We start from the raw sequence: 22,036 nt of genomic DNA on the forward strand, positions 1-22,036 counted from the left end.
CACTTGTAAAGCTCCTGACGTGAAATGGCCCTGTTCGTGAGTGGGTCAATGGCGTATACCATCAGGTCCGACTTAGAGTAGTCTTCTAACTCATAGCCATCACCATGGCGACGTGGCCCGATAGCCTCTACAATCACCTTGGCACCTGGAATCTGGTCCTGGACGTGGCGCTCCAGAATACTGAGATACACACAGATGAAACTTTGTATCCTATACTTTACATTGTATAAATACTATATGTGCAAATACATACACAAACATTTTATACACTTAAAGAAAAAAAACTGAGAAAGATGAACTAGGTAAAATCCAGGTTCAAACTACTTCTAATGCCCAAAAGCAATATGACAGCCACCAAGATTAAGTACTCCAATCTGGCAGTGATTATCCCATTGGGCAGCAGTTTGTCTCTCCACATTGGGCTCTTGGCAAAGTAAGGCTCTGATAATCCTTTTCAGGAAGGGAAAAATCCACACCTCAAATTACAGCCAATAAAGGAAAGCCTTGCCGTCTGCCTTTGCCAAGGTGGATAAACAGTTTGAGCACTCAGGTAAAATGGCCCTGGATCATCATCAGCGCTGTGCAAAATCTCAAATGGCATCACTGTAAAGAGCGTAACACAACTAATGTCTCTGAACTCTGTTTTTCAGCCTAAAGAGCTGTGTCACTTCTGTGAGAAAGACACAGTAAGCTCTTAAAAAACAGCTATTAACACCCATTTGCCTTTCAGATTGACTAATTAAGCTAAACACTGTGCCCTAAGAGCGGTAAAAAGATGCTTCATGAATTTCTATCATTAATTAATCTAAACTGGGAGAACCGACTCTAGAGGACAGACTCATCTGTCTAATTGGCCCATCCATGATCTTAATTGATCAGTCAATGTTTACTTTACACAAAAAAGCTGCCCAAAAAAACCCTACACAGGTTTTTATGAAATATCCATCTTTACTAATGCATATTTGCTTTTATTAATTGTTTAACCAGCTGACTCATATACATCACTCTAGTCCTTACATTTTTAATGGAAACTAAAGTTCGGCCTCGAGCCTTATGTAACAATAGACACAACTCAAGCTGAATTTTCTTTTCTGTGCCAGTTTTAGCTGGGAAATCTTTTAAAGAAAATAATTTCAGATGAGCAAATAATAGGTTGCTTAGCTGAGATTCAAAGAAAAAATATTGCAAAGGACATTTGATGAAAGGAACACTTCATCTTACACATGATCTTGCATGGGAAAAAAAAACTGTGTTAGTAATACATACCGCTTCTTTTCATTAAAATTAGTTTTTTTTAACTTATGTTTAATGAAATGTGAGCTGTGTCCTACCTAATGAGCTCTTCCCTCTTCTCTTCCACTAAAGTGGGTGGGACAGTGGACACAACAACCTGCATGTCCAATGCGTTGACCACAGAAACCTGGGAGAAAGTGTGAGATAGCGGGAAAGACAGAAAAGAAAGATAAAAAAAAAGGTTTAAAAATACACCGTGTAAGCCAGTTATTGACACATCCTACCGTATGTTAAATCATTGAAATGCTTCTTTAGGTGGACCCACTAATCGCCAGCTTGTATCTGTGCCATATGGCAAACTTAAGAGCACCTAATTCCAGTGCCAGAGTTAAGTGCATAGGCAACAGCCTCTGTGCTCTGAAGCCAAATATCTCATGTGGCTCCTGTGAAATTAGGTTTCCCCTTGAAAATTAACAAGCACCATAGTTAAGCACTCACTGGTCTCTCATATACAGCCAATGTCCCACACCCTCCTTCTGTCTCGTTAGAGGCTTGTTAGCTAGACATATTTCACTGCAGTAAAAAATAAGCTTGGCCACAGTCAGGAAAGATAAGCATTGAACTGGGGGCAAAGCTGAGCCCAAACACAGCGGGTGCATGCGTAAATGAGTGGGAAACAGACATGCACTCAGAAAAAGATACAGACATATATTTAGACGAACGCGCATGCAGGGAGAAGTGCATAATGTTTGCAGAGCTAATACTCATGGATAAAAGAAAGACTTTAATTGGATCATCAGCTAGTGGCAGAGGCCACATATCGGGGTGTGTTGTACCTCTTGTGAATAATTCAATAGACTGGAACCAAAACATTTAATACTCAACAGAAAAAAAAACAAAGCAAAACAAAACAAAAGGCAGGGATCATCATGTAAGATCATAAACCACAAGGTATTATGAAGAGAAGCTTTGCACGAAACAAATCAAACTCGCTCTCACGTATTAACATCATTTCTGAGGTTGTTTCTTAACACAAGATCTTTTTTTTAGAAACTGTCTCAGGTTATACACATTTATATACTGACATGGACATTAACAACACAGAAGTATAATATTCCAAATAACTCAAATAACAGGTCATACTCATATCAAACCAGAAAAAAAAACACATCTGAAAAAAATTATCTATAAAACTTTACAAATATCACAAAACGCAAAAGAAACTCTTTTACTGAATATGTTTCTGCACCTTTTTATTTGAGGATGACATTACAACCTCCTACAGCAACACATATTTACCAGAATTTCTTTTATGTATTCTTCACGGGTTCTCAATTGGGCTGATGTCAGGAGATGATGGAGGCCCACGCAATGATTCTTTTTCCTTTTGTGTGCCTCCCTTGGTGGTTTGGCATTAGGCTCTGTCCGATACTGTATCAAGAGTTTTTTGGGACTTGATCCCTCGCTTGTAATACTGATAACTCATTTGACCTCAACTTTCCTTAATATGCTCTTAGCACTACTTGTCAGTGCTCTAAATCCCCCACAAATCTTTTCATGGTTCAGTCATCTTTCTTCACCTTTCAAAAAATATCAGTGTTCTCCTGCAAAACACAGCGCTCCTGCTTTTTTCTTTAGAAAGATTTCCCTTTCTTCAAATACTGCATGACAGATGTGACTCGCTTATTAATCTGATACAACCTCTTTAAGTAGTCTTAATGAAGACCCTCTAATGCAGTGAAGTAATTAACAATGCCGAGATTCATACAGTGATGCAAAAGAGATGAGAAACAGAACAGGCAGATAAATGAAAACCTTATTATGCTGAAATCCTACTTAAATGTCTAATTTGGACCATGATATGTACACACTCAAGGCATACTCCAGTATTGTACTTTGATATAGTCCCAGGACGTAGGTTTAAAATCTGTGTAGCTCTTATGGGTCTTGCTCCTAAAAATAGAGATCATTTTTCTTTCATCCCTTCCTCTAATGAACTTGCAAATCTCATGCATTTTCAGTTTGGCACATAACCCACTGTGGAAAACAAACTGCAACTTTTTACACTGTGGTTTTTAAACAGATTCAACAAATAAATTCGAAAGTGTTCGATTAACAAGTCTGAGATATAGTGGCAGGTGGCTTGTCTAACCTCAAAGCCAATTCGTCCTGATTTTTACAGTCTTTTTGCTTGTTGTAGTTTAATATGCTACATATGATACACAGACAAAAGTAGTTTTTTTTTTTAATTGAAATCCTGCCCAAAGCCTACATGGATCTTTGTCAAAATGTTAAACATTTGAGCTCACAAAACCAACATCGAAGATTACAATAATTCTGAAAAGAAAAAAGAAAAAACAACAACAACAAAAAAAAACCCAAAGAAATTCCACAACAGTTTGCTAAAGGCTGTGCTGCACTTCCTTGTGACTACTCAATGCACTGGAAAATCTTTGGCACAGCCATTCACCTAGGCTTTCCTGTATAAATGAATTCTGGACAGTTGATGCCTTCGCTGCATAAATATGATGCTGTGGAAGCCAAAAAAACCCACAACCAATAAGCCTCTGCCTTGCCAGCGACATGCAAGTCAAAGATTAGCAGGGAATCCTATATTTATCTCTACATCCCTGCATCACACGGAAAGCATCATATGGATACTTACCACCACTTCAGCGCGGTTGCTAAGACCTTTTCCATAGTCATCAGTAGCAATAACCTCAAACTTGAAGTAGGATCTGCGCATGTTCCGAAACATGATGGCCGACTTGACGATACCAGTGTAGGTCTCAATGACAAAACTGTCCTGGCCCTCTGGGGTGGGTGGGATGATGAGGCGGTATGCCATGGCACTGTAATTCCCAGTGTCCTTATCAGTGGCCTGTAATACAAAACACCAAATAATCTCAGAAATATTAAAAGTTTAAGGTCATCAAAAAGAGAATATACTAATCAAGTCTTTCAAAAAAAAAAAATGGTGATTGTATCTGAATACATCTAAAACCTCAGTTGTGACCATGTGAGATCAACTTGCAATCGATGTCTTAAAAGACAGGAAGCAGGTCTGAGACCACTCGCAGTCAAGTTGCCATCTTCAAACCGACTTAAAACAAGGACAGATGGCAATAACACAGAGTCACCCCGCTATCAGCTTGCATGTAAGCATCAAGTTGGCACTTGCATGCAATCTGTTTCCGATTAACTGTGATAACTCTCAAATCTGTTCTCTCTTTCAAATCTTTTGCCGTCTACATCAGAAGTGTAGCACTGTACTGGAACCAGGGGAAAACTTGTCACCTGTGAATCGCACAGAATCAATCACAACTCTCTCAGCTACAGATTGGGTCAGATCCAAGTGGAGCAAATTTATAATTTTCACATTTACAATCAAAACACAAACAGATCTTTTTTTTATATTCCCTTTGTTCAGAAAGTTATTAAAATATGTTTGGACAGCATTCATAGATAGCCATTTTACTGCTATTGGTAGAGTCTATTAATAATTCAGTGAACACACCAAAAAAGAAAAGGAAACAAATGGTATAAGAGTGGAGCTCTTCATTTATGTTGATCTACTGGATGATTTGTTTATAATTTTATTCCAAGCAGGTGTTCTCTAAAGTAGCTGACAAGAGAGAAAAGAGGTGCAGCTGGAGGCTCGTAAGTTATCTCCCCCTCATGTGGTTTGTTTCAAGCTGCCACAGCTTTACCCATTGTTATCCACTGTAAAAAGGCTAAAGAGATGGCGAGGGTTGCTGCCAAATCTGAGTATTCTTAACAGTTTTTGAATGATTTCTGTAAAACACCTGCAACTACATTTATGAGCTTTTACATCACATTATTACCTGTAAGCTGATATGTAAAGCTTATTAGAAAAGGCTTGCTTATTCACACATCCAGCAGCTACAGATAAAAAAATACTGTTGATTTGGTGCAGTGCTTCTGGCCAATCCCAGTCACAAGTTTCTTTTTGATTAGGTTTCTACAAAAAAAACAAAAAAAAAATGCTCACTGATGGAAATATCTGGCTCTTCAGCTGCTAAGCAATAGGTTACACTATGTTTACCAGCTTGTGGCTAACACTCCGTCTGCCATTTGGTGCTGTATACAGTGATGTTTTTTGCTCAACAGCTGCCTGCTTTGGTCAAAATGATCCTGCGAGAGTAGTTAGATTGAATCAAACCACTAAATCTGTAGCCAGACAGCGAAACAGTGACCTGGAACGCACTATAAAGCTCCATAAAGCAGAGGGGAGCTGCAGAGGGAGGTGGTAATTCATCACTATGAGCAATACCTAACATCAGTTTTGATACATCATATTGATCCTTAAGTCAAAATTCTGAAGTGCATTACATTTTAGTAATGACTGTTTTCTGTTTAAGTGATTTAGGGGTAATGGTTCTAAAATCAAAACCAAACCAAAAAGATAATAGATGATTCTCACAATCATCCAATGCATAGAGATTTTAATATATGAATCTTGTCAAAGCATTTTATCGAGATGCAACAACAGAATTCACCCATCAACCTCTGAGGCATATGTTCTGATTGGCGACTGAGCTCACAGGCAGGCATCAATTTTCACAGTACTTGTCTTGGGAAAGTGACACTGATAAATAGGAGCAATCCCTTTTTTTCTGCAGCGGTTCGCACAGAAGAGGGTTGGAGCTAAGGGGGGTGCAAGGTCCCAATGGAAGGACTGCATAAATCAACAGAGTGAGATATCCTCGCTGGACAAAATTTGGCCGAATATACTTTATCTGAGCATCATTTATGCATGCTAAAGGTTTTATGGACACCGGGGAAAAACTGTCACTTAGAGATGTTTGTTTCCAAGCTGCCATGAGACAGCAAAGGGAAAATATATGGACCCTAAAAGCTAGGTCAATATTAAAAACCTGTCATATTACCAAATATGGACTTATAAAGTAGCCCTGAGAACTTGAGGCATTTCCTTCTTTTTTCCCCTCATTTGCTTTCAGTCTAGGAGAGAGTGAGTGTCACTTTTTTTGGCAACCTCTGAATCCTAAATAGTAAATACTATTACTACCACTACTACTATCTACTCTGTAACATTTACATACCCCTAAAATTACACTGCACAAATAAAGCAAACATGTCTGACATTGGAAAATTCATCTACTTACATAAAAATGTCTGCCAGTTAGTTGGTGTAACTCTTTTTTAGCATTATATTATGTTACTGTTTCTGGAAAGAGTCTATCAGCAGAAGGTCAGTAGTGTCATAAATTTGTTATTACTTTTAAATATTATCCCGAGGGAGAGCAAGCGGCAATGAACTTTCTGAAATAATGTTTCACACCAGCAATATTCCAAAGAATCATGGGCCTCTGGGGGAATCTGTTGTGGTCCATGAAAGTTTGAGAAACATTTAAACTACATTTCTTTTTTCATTCCTTTGTCATTTTAGTAGTAGATGAATATAATCCAATTAAGAAATGGGACTAAAATATAACACTAAGCCATTTTTCAATTAAGAGAAATATCCAATATTAAGGAAAAATGTATGTGCGCCTCTCAGACTGCCAGTTATTTTCAAGATGAAGTCAGAACCATGTGTTCAGTCAATGGAATGAAAACCAGGTATCAGTGGGCACCCTCTTGCTTTTATTTAGGCAACAAACCCACACATCTGAGCCAGTGAATAATAAGATGGATGATATTCATGAGGACCTCGAAAAAGAATTGCTAATGTTCCCAAGGTTGGAAAAGGTCTCAGGGTCTTTCTTACATTGGCTAATTTTCATGTTTGTCAGCCCACCATCAGGAGAACCCTAAACAACAAATGTGTGCATGGCAGGGCTACAATGCAAAAACAATGCTCCCTGTCTGTCTGCAGTTCGTACATCATATGGAGAAAGCCAAAAGGCTGTTAGAATAATGTTTTGTGTGGGCATGAAACCAAAATAGAAGTTTTTGGTTTAAATGACACGCATTGTGTTTGGAGAAAAGAAAATGCTGCATTCCAGCATTTCATGCTATGAAACAGGGTGGCCCTGTTTGGCTGCAAACTGGCTGGGACGACTTCACTGTCACTGGGAAATAAAGAATATGTTAGGCCATGTGGTGGAATGGGTTAAAACTCCATGTCAGGTTGGAGGAGTAACTACCAGAAACATAGCTACAGTTACTAGCGTCCAAGGGGATTTTGACAGTAGCAGATATAGAATATTAGATGACCTTTTTTTTTTTTTTTCTTTTTGGTGTCCTGTTTGGATCTTTAGCCATCAGAATTGTTGTCTTAAGGCCAAGAAAGATGCCAAGAGGATTTATTTTACCAAATGGGTCATCATGGCCTTGCCATATTGGTCCATTTGATTGACCTTTATTATAATTATGAATTTATTTTATTTTCGGTTGCTACAAACGGGACAGACATGTCTGGGGGATAGGACAGGGAGAAAGAATAAAAGAAAAAGAGAGAGAGAAAGAAAACCAGAGGGGAGAAGAGATGGTGAGAAAGGGGGGAAGAAAGAAAGAAAAACAAACAAAACACCTGGGTCACCTGTATGGAGAAAAAAAAAAACAGAAGAGAAAGCAAACAAAAAAAAAGCACCATAATAAAAACAGCACCATCACAATAAACTAGCTAGCAGTAGATAACAGTAGATACTAAATATTAAACGATATTGTGCAGCACGCAAGATAGACAGCGCACAATGTGCTTTGAGGCAGCAGCCAAGAAAGGTGTAGTCCGCGTCTGTGAACACCCGTGTGTACACCTGTGTGCATACCTGTGTGGATCAGCATGCTTGTATTCTAAAGGTTTCTCCATGTAACGATCTGCTAGGGAGTGTGGGGAGCCATAGCCACTGGGTATGAAGCAGGTATGGAGGAGATCCATGCCCCAGATATCCAGAGGCCCCAGAGTACAAGGACCCGAGGAGGACCACCAAAAGGGGGGGAACCATGCTACCATCCTGGGAAGAGCTGAGTAGAGCCCCAAACGAGAGGTCACCCAGCAGCTACGGAGCAGAGGCCAGAGGGGGTTGCAGTGGCGTGCCCGCGGGCTCTGCCGGCAGCCAGCTGTGCTAGAGAGGACCGAGCTTCAGGCCCAGAGGCCAGATGCCTAAGGGCATCCAACCCCCCGGAAGGGGCCCAGCCGGGCCACAGGCGCCAGGCCCCGCCAATCGGCCACCAGGAGTGAGCCGGTACATACATGAGCGCCCAGCCCCAGTCGACAAGGACCACCAACACACCAACATCTGAGGGCATCAGCCACCGGCAGGGAGTGTGGTGAGGGGAGATAGGCCTCCGTACTTTGGAGGGCCTGAGATGTACCCAGAGAGGTTGAGCCTAAGACCCAACCTGACATATAGACACAGACGAACAGGTGCACGCGGACACAAACGTGCATTCCCACCCCATATGCACAACCAAATACTCGGCACTCACCCAATGTGTAGACAGACACAAATAGACACTACACAGACAGTCGCACTCCCAAAACATACTCTATATCCCAGGTCCAGGTACCCCCGCCCCCAGAGGGGCAAGCCGCACCTAAACCCAGGAGATGTAACCCTTCTCTCTGGGGTGGAGGCGAGCGGACCACCTCCTTATCTGCAGTAGCAGGGAGGCCCCGCATCCCAGACCCCAATCTGACGGCCAGCACCTCCTCCCAGCCCCCCAGCCCTGACGGCTAACAGAACCGGGGTGAGTGAAGACCCCAAACCTCCTTACGCCCGCTCATATGTAGTGTTGCTGTGTGCTGTTCTAAAGTGCATTTAAAACACAGGAGAGCATGGTACTTGCTTCCTCTCAGAGAGCAGCATGGCTCCTCCCGAAAACCCTTAGTCTCTATATGCATTTAAAATTGAGGGTAGGGCACCAGCGCCAGAGGTCGGTTGGAATACACCGACCATCCTCTGGATGCTGTAAAACGTGCCCACCCCCAAGGCCCTATATGTATGTGTTATGTGAGAGTGTGAGTAATGTGGATGTCTAGGTTGCAGAATAAAATTGAGGCACAGGCGGCCAGAAGGGGTCAGAGGGGGAGTGCCTCCCCTGCACCTTGGTGACATACCTGCACCCCAAGCCCTGCGTGTGTGAGTGGGTGTGGTAGAGCGGGAATAGGGAGGCAGCTGAGGATGGGGAGGGAAGAAAGGGAGGGGCAAGCGGCCCCTCCCTGGGGCCAGCTCCCCCGCTGACCCCAGTAGGCACCCACTCTGGAACCCACCAGGGCAAGGGGGCCCAGGCCCATCCGGACCGGGGCCCGCAGCAGCAGCACCGCCCACCCCCACAGAGTCCGGGGCAGCCCACCCGACTCCACCCCAGAGAAAACTGCACCCACCCCATCATCCAGTCATCTGACAAACTACTACTATTAGATTACCTTTTACAAGATATAATTAACCACGTGTAATATTTATTTTTAGGTTTGTTTCAACTCAGTTCTCCAAGTATATTATTAAAGGGCTTGTGTATTGATGTGCTAATGTTTTAGGTCATGTTTACGTTTATGTTACATAGTGTCGAGAATTCTAAAGAGTTCATAAACTTGCATGTTGGTGTCAATTACAAGTTAATCAAGAGGCAAAAAAGATGGAGACAAAGCTGTACTGATCATGTGTTTTATGGAAATCCAGAGTTTTTGAAATTTGAAAGCTGCAATAATTCCCATTTCTGCCTGAGGTCTCAGTTTGTACTTTACCACTACCTGCCTACATCTAACTATTATAGTGTATTTTGCAAGATTTCCTTTTCTTTTCACTTCCTCAGTCTTCTATGGGCTTTAGTTTGGTACCTTGTTTACACCAGAAGGAGAGCCCGAAAAAGCTCTTCCTGCAAGGCAATTATCAATATAAAACCCTGGGAGCACAGCAGAGTGCAGACCTTGTCTTTTTCTCGCTATGAAGATTTCTCACTTTTGGCCCAGCACCTGCAAAAAAAGTCTTTAGATGTGCATAGCTTTTCTGCTTGTACCCACAAGTACAAGTGCACAGACTGCATAACATTCAGGATTATACAGGCTACTGAAAAATAGATTATGTCTTAAAGGACATAAGTCATTTAAGGGCATTTATGCCTTTTTTATGAGATCACAGATATAATATTACTACTACTACTATAACTATTACTACTAGTACTCCTAATGTTGATACATTTTTGCAGGTAATGCATGAAGTAGCTCTTTAAAAACTCTGTGGACAAACACGATCCTAAATCCACGATCATACCCATAATGCAGAGTGTAAAGAGTATTGTACACAATGAAAAAGTGAAATCTTCTTGGTACAACAGGCTGACATTCAGCAGGATGTCCAGCCATGCATCTGAGAACACACTGAGATTACACTGCTCAGCTTACTCTGATCCCAGCTGTCTGTGGAAAGGCAAGCAGTGGGGGGAGTGAAACTGACAAAGAGATGTTACAAGCAACAGGGGAGGAGACCAAACTGTGCTGCACAGAGCAAAAACTGTCACACCATGGCTGAAGGGTAAGTGGAACAAAAAATCAGAGTCTTTAGTTTTTATACATAAGCACAATACATAAGCAGCAAAAACAACGACAAGAAAAAAAACCCCAGTTAATTGTTTTCTTACCACTATCTTGAGCACTGAGCTGAAGATCTTAGTGTCTTCTGCCACACCGCCTATGTAGAGCTTCCTGGAGAAGACAGGAGGGTGGTCGTTCTCATCCAGAACCCCAATGAACACCTTGGCTGTGTTAGCTGCAATAAATGACACCAGAAGGATTTCAAATCCTGTTTAAGCTTTTATTTGTTAGTTCTTAGTTTCTTTCTTAGTTTATGCAGGGCTCAGCTTGCATACTTAAGTGCACCTACTTTATTCATGCTTCCCCTGACCCGGGTTAGCACCACCCTTACAAAAGTAGAGTCGGGACATGCAAGCTTAGAAAATTGATGTCATCTAAATAAAGTAAACATAGCTCATTTGATTATTGGAACTGGAGCTGTCCAATTTGTCTTCAAAACTGGCATGTCATAATAATTTTTTCATGGACATCAGGCGGTCTACAACTTCAAAAGAAGGCCTGAAATAATTTCCCAGAATATTTTGAAAGTTATTTATCACTGAAACCATCACACAGTGTCAACAAAGTTGTTTTTTTTTCTCGTTCCTTCTCTGTAATTGACACCTCTGGATAGCTCTCACAGATTGTAAATAAAGTCAGGTGGGCAAGCAGGTGTGTATTTTTCCCTTATTTGAGGAACGCATCTTTGACCCCTTTTGTTTTACTTTAAAATTGATGCACCCACCTTTTGCCTGACTGAAAATAGTTTTCTGCGGGTATATTCCCCTTCTTCTTTGGAAAAGCCCTCTTTATTTAGTAGTAATTTCAAGCTGCACTGCAATAACCTTTTGAAGTGGATTTGAATTGCATGCTGAAAAGAGAAACATGTTCCCTTATTACTGTCTGAGCCCCTTCCAACAAAACAGCGCGAGAAGCTATTTTGGCAAAGCCGACAACTTTGAGCCAATAATGAGGAGGTTAATTTTGTTTTGATTGCAGCAAATATTCAGCATGGGGAAAAACTGAGTCTGAAGGATGTTGATGACTTCTCTCTCACTGCCCCCATAAGCAGATCAGGAAAACAACTGAGCCATTTTGCATTCTGGTTACCAACCAATAAGCAATAACACTCACACACTGAGTGGAAAATTGCTCTGTTAAATAATAAAAACTGATGATGAAATCTTAACTTCGAAACCATTATTTTTAAATGGGGTCTACCTTGTTGAGAGGTTTATTCTTCCTACAACTTGGTGCATAAAAATGCCATCAATAAAAGCCAGTGGAAGCTTAAGAGGCAAGCATTTTGCACATTATTGGGAATAATAATTTGAAGGGCAGCCAATAATCAAGCTGCAAGAGGGTCCCTGGAGTTACAGGAAACACTGCGAGAGGCAAGGAAGCATAAAATTGCGCATAATACTAAATTTGCTGGTTAAGTGGCCTTTTTGTGAGGCTTCTGAAATATTCATTCTGTCCCTTTAAAAAGAAACACATGTACAGAGTATTTCATGTGCCTAATTTGTCATAGTTACACCAATGCAATGTACAGCATAAATATGAAGAGCGGAAAAAAATCAAGACTGCAATTTAGGTTAAAAAAAATTGCAGTGTCAAGGACCATTTTTCTTCTAGCGAGATAAAAAAAAAAGAAAAAGTAAAGCCATGTGGCATTGGCGCTAAGGATGCACCAGGGGAATTGGACAAACAAAACACAGCACATCAAATTATAGGGACAAAAGCTGTAGTGTGAGACACCGCGGGAGGACTCGAGGGAACGGGGAAAGAGGTCTGCAGAGTGTCTCTCTCCTCCCGCTCTTTGCAGAAAGTGGTCGTCGTCCATCAGCACATAAAAACATAAATATAGTCTCTCCGGCTCACACTCTGGACACTCATAAAGATGCATGAACAAAACAAACCTATTATGAGAAGAGGAGTGCTTCTAAGCCCGTCTAGGTTTGAGTGCATTATTATTTAGAAAACATACAAGTAAATATTGTCTTAGTCTGGGTTATTATATTGTATGCATATACATGTGGATCCTGAACATTTGCATACATATGTAATGTACTGGACCCTAAGAGGGTCACTGGTCCACTAATTGATAAAAACACATTAATGAGAAGGAAGATGCTGCACCTCACGGGGCCCTGATCATTATAACAAGAGAAGTATGACGAGTGAGTGCACTCATTCAAAACGGGGTGCCTGCTTACAGTGTACTTGTTAGAGAAGCTCTCTTCTTTGTGGGTATACAAGAGTTGATTACTTTTAATTATGGTCATTAGTATGTGAGAGACACAGTATGACAAAAAAGAGCAGCAAACCATCTACTAAACCTTATTTATTGTTAGAACACTACCCATCATTATACAAAACATGAATGTCAGTAAACAGAACCATAGACGAGCCTTATGATATTCCAGCTAGGGCATGGCTATCAAAGAGAGAGCAGTCTCAAGTCTCCAGAGTTATTTCAAACCTCCGCTGTGACAGTGGAAGCATCCAGCAATTTATGCATATTTCTCAAACAGACAATCAAGCAATCATGCCCACTTCACACAGCAATGGTACGCTGGAGGTATTTTCAAAGTTTTAACTTTTCTCTCAAACAACTTCTGTCACTTTTCATGAGTTATGTCAAGAACAATAACACGAATGCCTTAGAGGAGAGACTACCTAAAATTACCATGTACGCGGAATTCATGGACAGAAAGAAAAGACACTGGGATAGAAAAGGAAGAAACTGTGACAATTGGTTTTTGCCATGCTTCAAGAATCACCCTTGCCAACCAACATATTCTGCAGTTTATTTATTTTTTCTAGTACACCGAGGCCTTAAGAATGGGAACACGCACAAATTCCATTAAGTGAGAATTTGCCATGATTAATGTTTTCTCACCCACCCTCGTTATGTGGTGATTTGTCTAAATTAAGAGAAATGGCCTATTTTTTCCATTGCTAGATGTTTTTGAGGAATTTTGACAAAGCATTTTTAACAATTTGTGATATTACCGGACACTGAAGCTTTTATTTCTCATACTTTGAACATTTTTATTAAATCACCATAACTACAAGATGAACATCAAATCTGTTGACAATAGAAATAGAAGTTTAATAGGCATAAAATGGTATTTCTTCAACAATAAGGTGATTTGCAAATAGATATTAGCTGAAAACCTGGCATATCTATGCGTGGTGTGCAGCATGTTTTGAGGAAATATGAGGAAATTAGACAAATGGAGGACAAAAGGAAAAGTGGTCTTCAGAAATGTTCTCAGCAGAAGGGTGGCTGTCAGAAGCCATTCTTAAAGAAGTGAAATGATGTATGCTAAATTACACAAAACTGGTCTGAAAAATCAGTGGCAACAGGTCTTATGAAGTGATGAATCCAAATTTCACATTTTTTGATCAAATCATCATCATCAATGTGTACGGAGAAGTTCAGGAGAAAGGTGCAACAGTGAGTATCCACAGCCATCTGTAAAATATGGTGGAAGCTGTTTCATGGTTTGGTAATGCATTTCAGCCAGTGGTGTTGGGGATCTTGTCAAAATTATGAAATATAAGTACAGAAAAGCTGGATCTCGTCCTTATTTAAACAGTGTGGAATCATCTTGACAGAGAAAGGAACAAAAGGCATCCGATTTCCAAGGAAGAGCTTTGAATTTCAATAAAGCTTGTCTAAGAGTTCAGGTTGTTTTGAAGAATAAAGGAAAACCAAATACTGACTTTCAAACTTGTCAGAACTGTACAAACCCTATTTTTACCTTATATACTGCATTTCCATCTATTTTTTGCACATGTTTCAGTAGACTGCTTTCATTTTCCTACCAAAATAAAAAGAGAGACGTTGGCTCAAGTCTTCTACATAGCAATGTAAAGATAAGGGATGAAAGCAAGTGATTATAGACTTTCTAATAATATAACCATAAATGGTCAAAGTGAGGAATTTACAGTAATATCTAAGATAATAGATGAGTTGGTCCCTAAATTGGATAAGCAGGTGTGAAAATGGATGGATGGACCTTGAATACCATAATTTCTGTCCTGAGTTTAAACATAAACAATCCAACACAACTTCCGCTGTGAGTGGCTTACATGCTAACATTTCTTACTTTTAGAAGGCACACGGAGGTTGGACATGACAACCACCATTGAGTCGGCCTGAACCCTGAGGACATAGCTGGTCACGTTTTCATAATCCAGTGGTTTTGCCGTGGAGATGACGCCTGTCCTGTTGTTCACCTGAAAATGACCTGGAAACAAACAAGTGGCGTTTATGAAAAAGAGGAAAAACTGCACACAGATAACACAGTAAACAGATTCACTGGTGAGTCCTATAGTTTGGTGATATGACGAGAACTATATGACTTATTTTTTTACACATTTAACTACAAGAACTCTTGAGGTGCATGTGGACAAGCAACTATTGACTGAGGATTTCTTCTATATATGTCTTCTATTTTTGGCTGACTGACCTGAGTCAGCCTCATACCTCTGCTCTTCAGACTTTGCCAACAAGTGTGAAAAGTGATGCACAGTTCCAAGTACATCAATACTGTCCTCTCTGACTCTACATAGACTTCTAAACAAACATGTAGATGTTTTTCACTGAGCATTTTAAGATCTAAATCTCATTTTCACGTTAAATAAACTGTTTGGGTTTTTTTGCACCTAAAGTGGAATTTAGCACTTAGGGTCAAAATGACTGCATTGTATACTGTATAATCTGCAGGCCATACCTCGTTCGTTTCCTCCAACAATGGAGTAGAAGATGGTTTGATTGATAGCAGCAGCAAGAATAATCCCTACTGAAGTGCCAATAGGAGCCAGCTCACTAACTGGAGGGAACCTGAGAAGACATCAAACACAATCATAAAGCAAACAGTCTGCCCAACATAGTGGACCTAAATTCAGTATCACACCAAAAGCATAAAAACTGGATATAAAAGCAGCTACACAAAAGGTACAAAAGGTGTGTATTTTGTCCATTTTACAGACTTTCATAACATTGTTGCAAGAGTTATTCCATCCATGATGCGTCCAACAACCCACCTGCCAAATATCTTAAAAACCTAGTGTACCTGATGCGGGGTACTTAAGTCAGATATATTTATGAACCTTGCATTTTTAAACATAGATTTATTTTGCACTGCTAAGGTAGTGGGAGGGTAAATCTGTGAGTGGATTCTTTTACGCTCAATCATTTATTCATTAATTCCTCACATTCTTTGATATGTTGTTTCTTGAGCTTCACCAAAGCCCTTTAACCTTTAACTACAAAGAAACTGGATGGTTATCATGTCATAAGGCTCTTTTTTTTTGGTCGATATGCTACTCTTTTAACAGTTATGTGTGACTATCAGCCACACAAGTGTGTAATCATATCCAGCAGATATGATTGTCACCACTCTCCACAGAAACTACAGCTGCCTTAAATAGCAGGGAACCCTGTCGTAGCAGTGTGACGGTGAGGGATGATTGAAGACGATAATGTCATCACACTGCAACACCCTCTTGTGATACTGTGTGTGCTTTCTCGTTTTTACTCTTATCTCTACATGTATGGTGTGTATGTGTTGCAGTTTTTATTCAAAGTTAGACTATTACTCACAGCAGCGGTAGGAAATCTGTGACAGTGTTTGTGGGAGTAATGCTCACAATAATCTCTGACTGTCATATTCTATTAAACAGAATATGTTCAGTCTGACTGAAAAATGTGGACTGTCGACTATCCATGTTTATGACATGTAATTAAACACTTTTACACTTTGCTGACACCTCTGTTATTTTCCCATAGAGGAAAAAACCCCAAACAACAACAAAATGCAGCACATTTAAGAATCTGTTATTGTAATTTCATAAAGCAACTCTCCCATTTTAGATGGCAGTTGTGAAATGAGAAAGATTGAATCCGTTTATCAATTTGAAGAAGAAGAGCAAGAAAAACTATATTCAAACAGAAACAGAGGAGTGTATTTTCTGAAAAGATGTGCAGGTTTTGAGACGATAAATTACACTGGCCTTACTGCTCGATGAAGTAAAACAGCATGCAGAATCATCTTAGACAGTTTGCAGGTGTAACAGTTCATAGAGCAAGTTTTAGAAGAAAAACAAAAGGTTCAAATAATACAGTGTTGAAGGACAAAAAGTTGTTATTTTAAAATGGTCTATTCATACTATTGGCTATAGTTACTGTTTCTCAAGACAACCAATCCTCAAGGACATTTTAGATTAAAAATAAATCTGTAAAATAGGAGCTGTTCTCTTTTACAAAGAATGACACGCTATTCATCCTCGGAGATATTATTGTGGCCTGCACTGGAATGACTGCCTGCATTAATAACACTTTCATCAAAAATACAGCCACGTTACTGACACATCAATAACGTGTTGTTTGGATGATACTAAAAGACTTCTGTTCGGTTTCCCTTCGGGTATGCTATTGTGCTGTCGCTGAATAATTGCTCTGTCTCTGTGGCACCCGGGAGCAGGAATCCACGCCATGCTTCACAGTGATGGGAACCAATTTATTAATGTGGTCTTCACGTAAGTAGATTACCTGGCTCGGGAACAACCGGTTGACAAAAACACAGAGGCAGTGTGAGCACAATGTGAGAACAGTGATGTGCAAAACAGCCCAAAATGTCAGTCTCATAACTGTGCCATTCATCTGAATCCAGGATCCAACACAATGGGTATCCTCAATTTTAAAGTAACCTTCACTTCCCTGCTAGTACACTTACAATCCACTGTCTTGTATTATATACTGTATATATTAATATAGAACGCAGATTAATACCACAGAAATTGAAATATATATTCTTTAAATACAAAACTGTGAAAAAGTCTTTGCGCCACCCACCTTTTCTTTACATTTTGCTTCTAAGCAGCCAGACTTTTTCTTTTGTTTTTGTTTTTTTTAAACGTGGTCTTGAAAAATAGATATCCTGGCTTTTATGAAGGAAACTTTTCTTAAGATACTGACTGCTTTTTCACTAATTTTCAGTCCAGTCCTTTGTACATGACCATCATTTTCCTTTTTCAGAGGATTTATGTTTTTGTTAAGCCAATCAGCACAGACCTATGCATCAATCAAGCACAAGCATGGTTTGAATCCATCATCTGTTTGCTTGCATCTTCTGCTGCATTTGCATTGGTTTTCTTCAACTATTCTGGCTTCCTCCCACAGTCCAAAGACATGCAGTTAGATATATTACTTATTGGTATTGTAATTGTAAATGTACCCCCTACTAATTTTCCAGTGATTCAAGATCTAAAGGAGGATTAATTGGTGTTTCTAGGCTAATAAATAAATTAAATAAACTGACAATGATAAGACAATACCCCAAGGTTGAAATTGTATCTGCACACTCTTTATTGTTTATATATTGTTAAGCAGGTAAATAAGTTTAAATGGAGTTAATGGTGTTTGGTCTACAGATCACAAAAATCAAATTAAATGCTAAATCTATATATGCATATGTCTTTATGTTGTCAGTATATGAAACTGATACCCAAGAACTCATATTGTCTTTGCTGTTCATACATACATCCTGCTAAAAATGTGTCCCGTCTGTAAAAGACAACTTGTGTCAGCCTCATGTGTATCATTCTTGAGGCCTTAAGCTGGATTTTTTGCTCTTCCTACTGCAGCAACTGCATCCAAAAAATAACACATTTGGGCCTCGGCGTGAAGACCGAGATAAGCTGAGGTGGTGGTAAGCGTGAACCACCTCAGGTGAGCTTTATAGGCAGCAGGCCCTCCAATCTAGGCAAGCAACACAATCACACCAGACCATGGAAAACATTATCTACCCAAAAGCAATGGACCTCATGTGATGACCTTTTCCCTTTGATATCTCAAACCCCTCTGTTGTAATTCCATGCCAGATTCACCAAATTTGAGCAGATCCTCAAATTTACTGAATTGTAAAAACCTCCTTTACGTTGTCGTTCTTGGTGACATATTATTAGAAACATGCTGTATCCTAAATTGCTCCACTGGAATCTTTAATGGGAACATTTTATTCCCAAGAGTTAAAATACATGAATAATATTCATAAACCCACAACAGGAAGAAAGAAAACCAAAAATGAAAAATCCTTACCCTTCTAGTTAAATTTTACCTCACTTATTTAAGATGATTTCTTTAGCATACTGAACTCCCAAAGTCATTCTTCACAACTCTGAAGTCATATTTATTTTTCTGTAGTGAAAAAAAACGAAGGTTATTTGTAAGAGAAATGTTTCAGCTTTGGCGATCGTGGCTTTGGTAAAACTTTGGAATGGAGTAGGAGAGGATAACATGCGCTGACCTATTCAAAGGCTTTTCTCAGTTGGTCTTTAAGTCTGAGTGGGGTATGAAAGACTGTGCACAGCTTGCAACAAGCTGCATGGTGTGATTGCCAGGAAGAGGCAGAGCTGACATGTTATCACTTCCCTACATAGTGGGTCTGCCTGAGGGTTGTGAGCTGCTGCGAAATGACAAAGAGGGTGTGAAGGCATCTGAAGTGTGCAGATTAGTATAAAGGTACATCCACGTGTAGACAGGAAGAATGACAGAAGGGTTTGTAGAAACGATACATAGTGATAGCTAGGCATGATAAGAATTAGAGATTCTATTGTCGATATCACTTATCAATTTGATTCTTCATTGGCTCTGTTTTGAAAGTCACCACCAGCATGCAGCAATAAAGAAATTCTATTCATGCAAATATATTGTATGCTGTGGATCAAACGTTTATGCATGTTTGTTGAGGTATTTCCCCTCTTTGTTGTGATCAGTGTTGGAGTCGTTACTCAAAAAAAAGGTCATTATTACACATATTACACACAACACTTAAAAGTAATGTGGTACATTACTTTATTACTCCCGGCAAAAAGTAATTCGTTATAGCCTACTACTCGTTACATTACTTTCACATTACTCTGTAAAATAACTCTAAAACAGTTGAAACACACGCTCTCATAATCACCATTTAACAATATAAATCTGAGACTACAACGCCACACACAATTCCTAAAGAGAATACACGTATCTAAGATCTTTGTCTTCGTAGAATACAAAGATGCCCGCACAAAACAAAGATAAAAACCAGCACAAAAAAGCGATTGTGAACAGGTAGAAAGGGAGGTTGCAGCCTGGCTGCTGATTGTTTGTTATATGTTGAAGTCAAGGGTTTGGCTGCTGAGGTTGGCATTCACTCTGGGTTCTTGGCTAGCTTAGCATTAGCTTGGCAGATGCTTGCGAACCAAAGCTGTGTTAGTAGCATGTTGCGGTAGTTTCTGTCCTGGATGCAGTTTTCCATGTTGCCACTTATGTTTCCTTTTGCGCAAAAAAATAAAAAATAAAAGTCAATGTCCATGCAGTAGACTGTGTTGCTATTTTCCTCCACAAACACTGGAACTGAAATCCGTTTAGGAAGTGGACTACTAGCAACCGTTTTTCTAAATGAACTGGTTCTCGATTTCCATTCCTACTGATAGTTGTATAGATGGAAGGGCAGAGTAGGCCAAATAAACTGGAATATGGACAGGCACTTGAAAAACCTTAAAGCAAGGTGGCTAAGCGAGTATAAAAAAAAGAAAAGTGTAATAATATTCGATAATTATGTGTCAAGAGCTATGAGCTGGCTGATATACCGGGACTTGAGGATATCAGAATGCAAGTAAAAAAATGTGTATTCAAGAGTCAAGTGGTAGTAAATTTCAAAGAGTCAATTATGCATAATGCAATATCATATAGTGAGCAGGGCCAAATTCACTTTTCATTTCTTTCGTATTCAGATGAGCAAAGATGCCATCGAGAGAGAGAGAGCGGGAGAGCGAGAGAAAGAGAAAGTAAACGAGAGAAAGAAAAATAAAGAGAGGAGGAAGATGCTGACACATCTACAGGCAGCAGAGAATCCTGGTGTCAACATTAGGGAGGGTGAATGACATGCTGCTGAGAAGCGTGGGCAGCACACAGGTGTCAGCGAGCACTCTGCCCCAGGGCCAATGGAGAAGTGATGCTTACGAGACAAGGCAGAGGCGTATAAGCCTTGTCGAGCACCACAGGGGCCTCGGTTGCAGTGTCTACTATCCTTCTACCTACCCTTCCCTTTTCTTTCATGCACTGCATCACAGCCAGAACAAGAGGTGAGGGATGGTGACCTTGCTGAGTCTCTGCTACGGTCCGTGCTCCTTTGGTGGATATGCAGATTTAGTGCCACGGAAGGTCTGGATCAACATCAAATCCTAGACGTGAGTCATTTAACTGTAAAGTGTTCACAAGCAAATTGCATAAACAGTGTGCAAATGTCCATAAATACATACTCAGGAAACTGTTGCAATACATTTCCTGCCTGAATGTTGATTTTGGCAGTACATTTCAGTTTTGGTTCAACAATTATAAATCAGTCTAACTCAATGACTGTTGAGGTGGATTTGTGCTCCAGAGTTTGTTAGTTAGCTCTCATGTCACCCTGGTGTGAACTTGTTTGTTCCTGCCTGGAAGCAAATTCTACAAATGACAAACATTGACTCATCTGACTTGCACTAAATTATATATAGGGAATGCATTTCAGCTCCTGCTTGAACACAAGTAGGCACAGAGGAAAAACACTCAATGTTCATGCTCTCCATTAAGGCGGCAATTCTAAGGAATTTTGGCAAAGTCAGCTCAGTCACAGCATGATTTACACAGTAAGTAGCCTGTTCGGGTGAATCTTATCACAGGATATTAAAATTAATTAGTTGGCAACATAAAAAAAAGGGAAAAAAATGTGGAGGACTTCTATAGTGTTGCATTTATTTATGAGAGCCTTGTTCCAGATATTGGGAACTGTACAGCAGTGTAGTTAGCCAATTTAAAATGAACAGTCCTTCAAATTTTCAGAACACCATCCAGGTTCATCCCATAGCTGCCCTATAACCATTTTGCTTTTTTAATGTTTATGAATATTTTGCTTGATTAATTTCTGACTTCTCAGAAGTCCAGTCTGTCGGCTCAAATTTAAAAAACCTGTATTCAGTTCATTTGCCTAATAAATAACCATATGATTTTAAGCTTTAAACAAGTTTTTGACACTTTTCTAAAATATTCACATCTTATTGTTTTTATGGAAGGCGATAATAAGAATCAATTTAATAAAAATTAATGTATCAACATATATAATGTATTCAAGGCCAAAAGTATTCCTCTTTTTTTTAAAGCATGTCAACATAAAAAGCTAACAACTCTTTCATATAATGTAATATCACTGCACTGAGAGTTTATAGTCCTGTGCGCTATTGACTGAAGGTCAGAATTTAAAGATT

The 22,036-nt window shown here is 39.7% G+C and overlaps 1 protein-coding gene across 1 annotated transcript in view; it reads right to left on the bottom strand.

Moving 5' to 3' along the window:
* The window catches only part of LOC102783075 (protocadherin-15), a 165,202-nt gene that overhangs the window by 17,745 nt on the left and 125,421 nt on the right, over positions 1 to 22,036 (bottom strand). The window contains exons 25-30 of the mRNA XM_087850190.1: positions 15,478 to 15,587; positions 14,851 to 14,991; positions 10,801 to 10,928; positions 3,899 to 4,114; positions 1,332 to 1,420; positions 4 to 180 (exon numbers count right to left, since the gene is read on the bottom strand). Of these exons, the coding sequence (XP_087706316.1) occupies positions 4 to 180; positions 1,332 to 1,420; positions 3,899 to 4,114; positions 10,801 to 10,928; positions 14,851 to 14,991; positions 15,478 to 15,587 (861 nt within the window). The remainder of the gene's footprint in view (positions 1 to 3; positions 181 to 1,331; positions 1,421 to 3,898; positions 4,115 to 10,800; positions 10,929 to 14,850; positions 14,992 to 15,477; positions 15,588 to 22,036) is intronic.

The sequence above is a fragment of the Neolamprologus brichardi genome, chromosome 13 (genome assembly GCF_056152115.1).
Source record: "Neolamprologus brichardi isolate AB-2024 chromosome 13, ASM5615211v1, whole genome shotgun sequence".
Classification (NCBI taxonomy): domain Eukaryota; kingdom Metazoa; phylum Chordata; class Actinopteri; order Cichliformes; family Cichlidae; genus Neolamprologus; species Neolamprologus brichardi.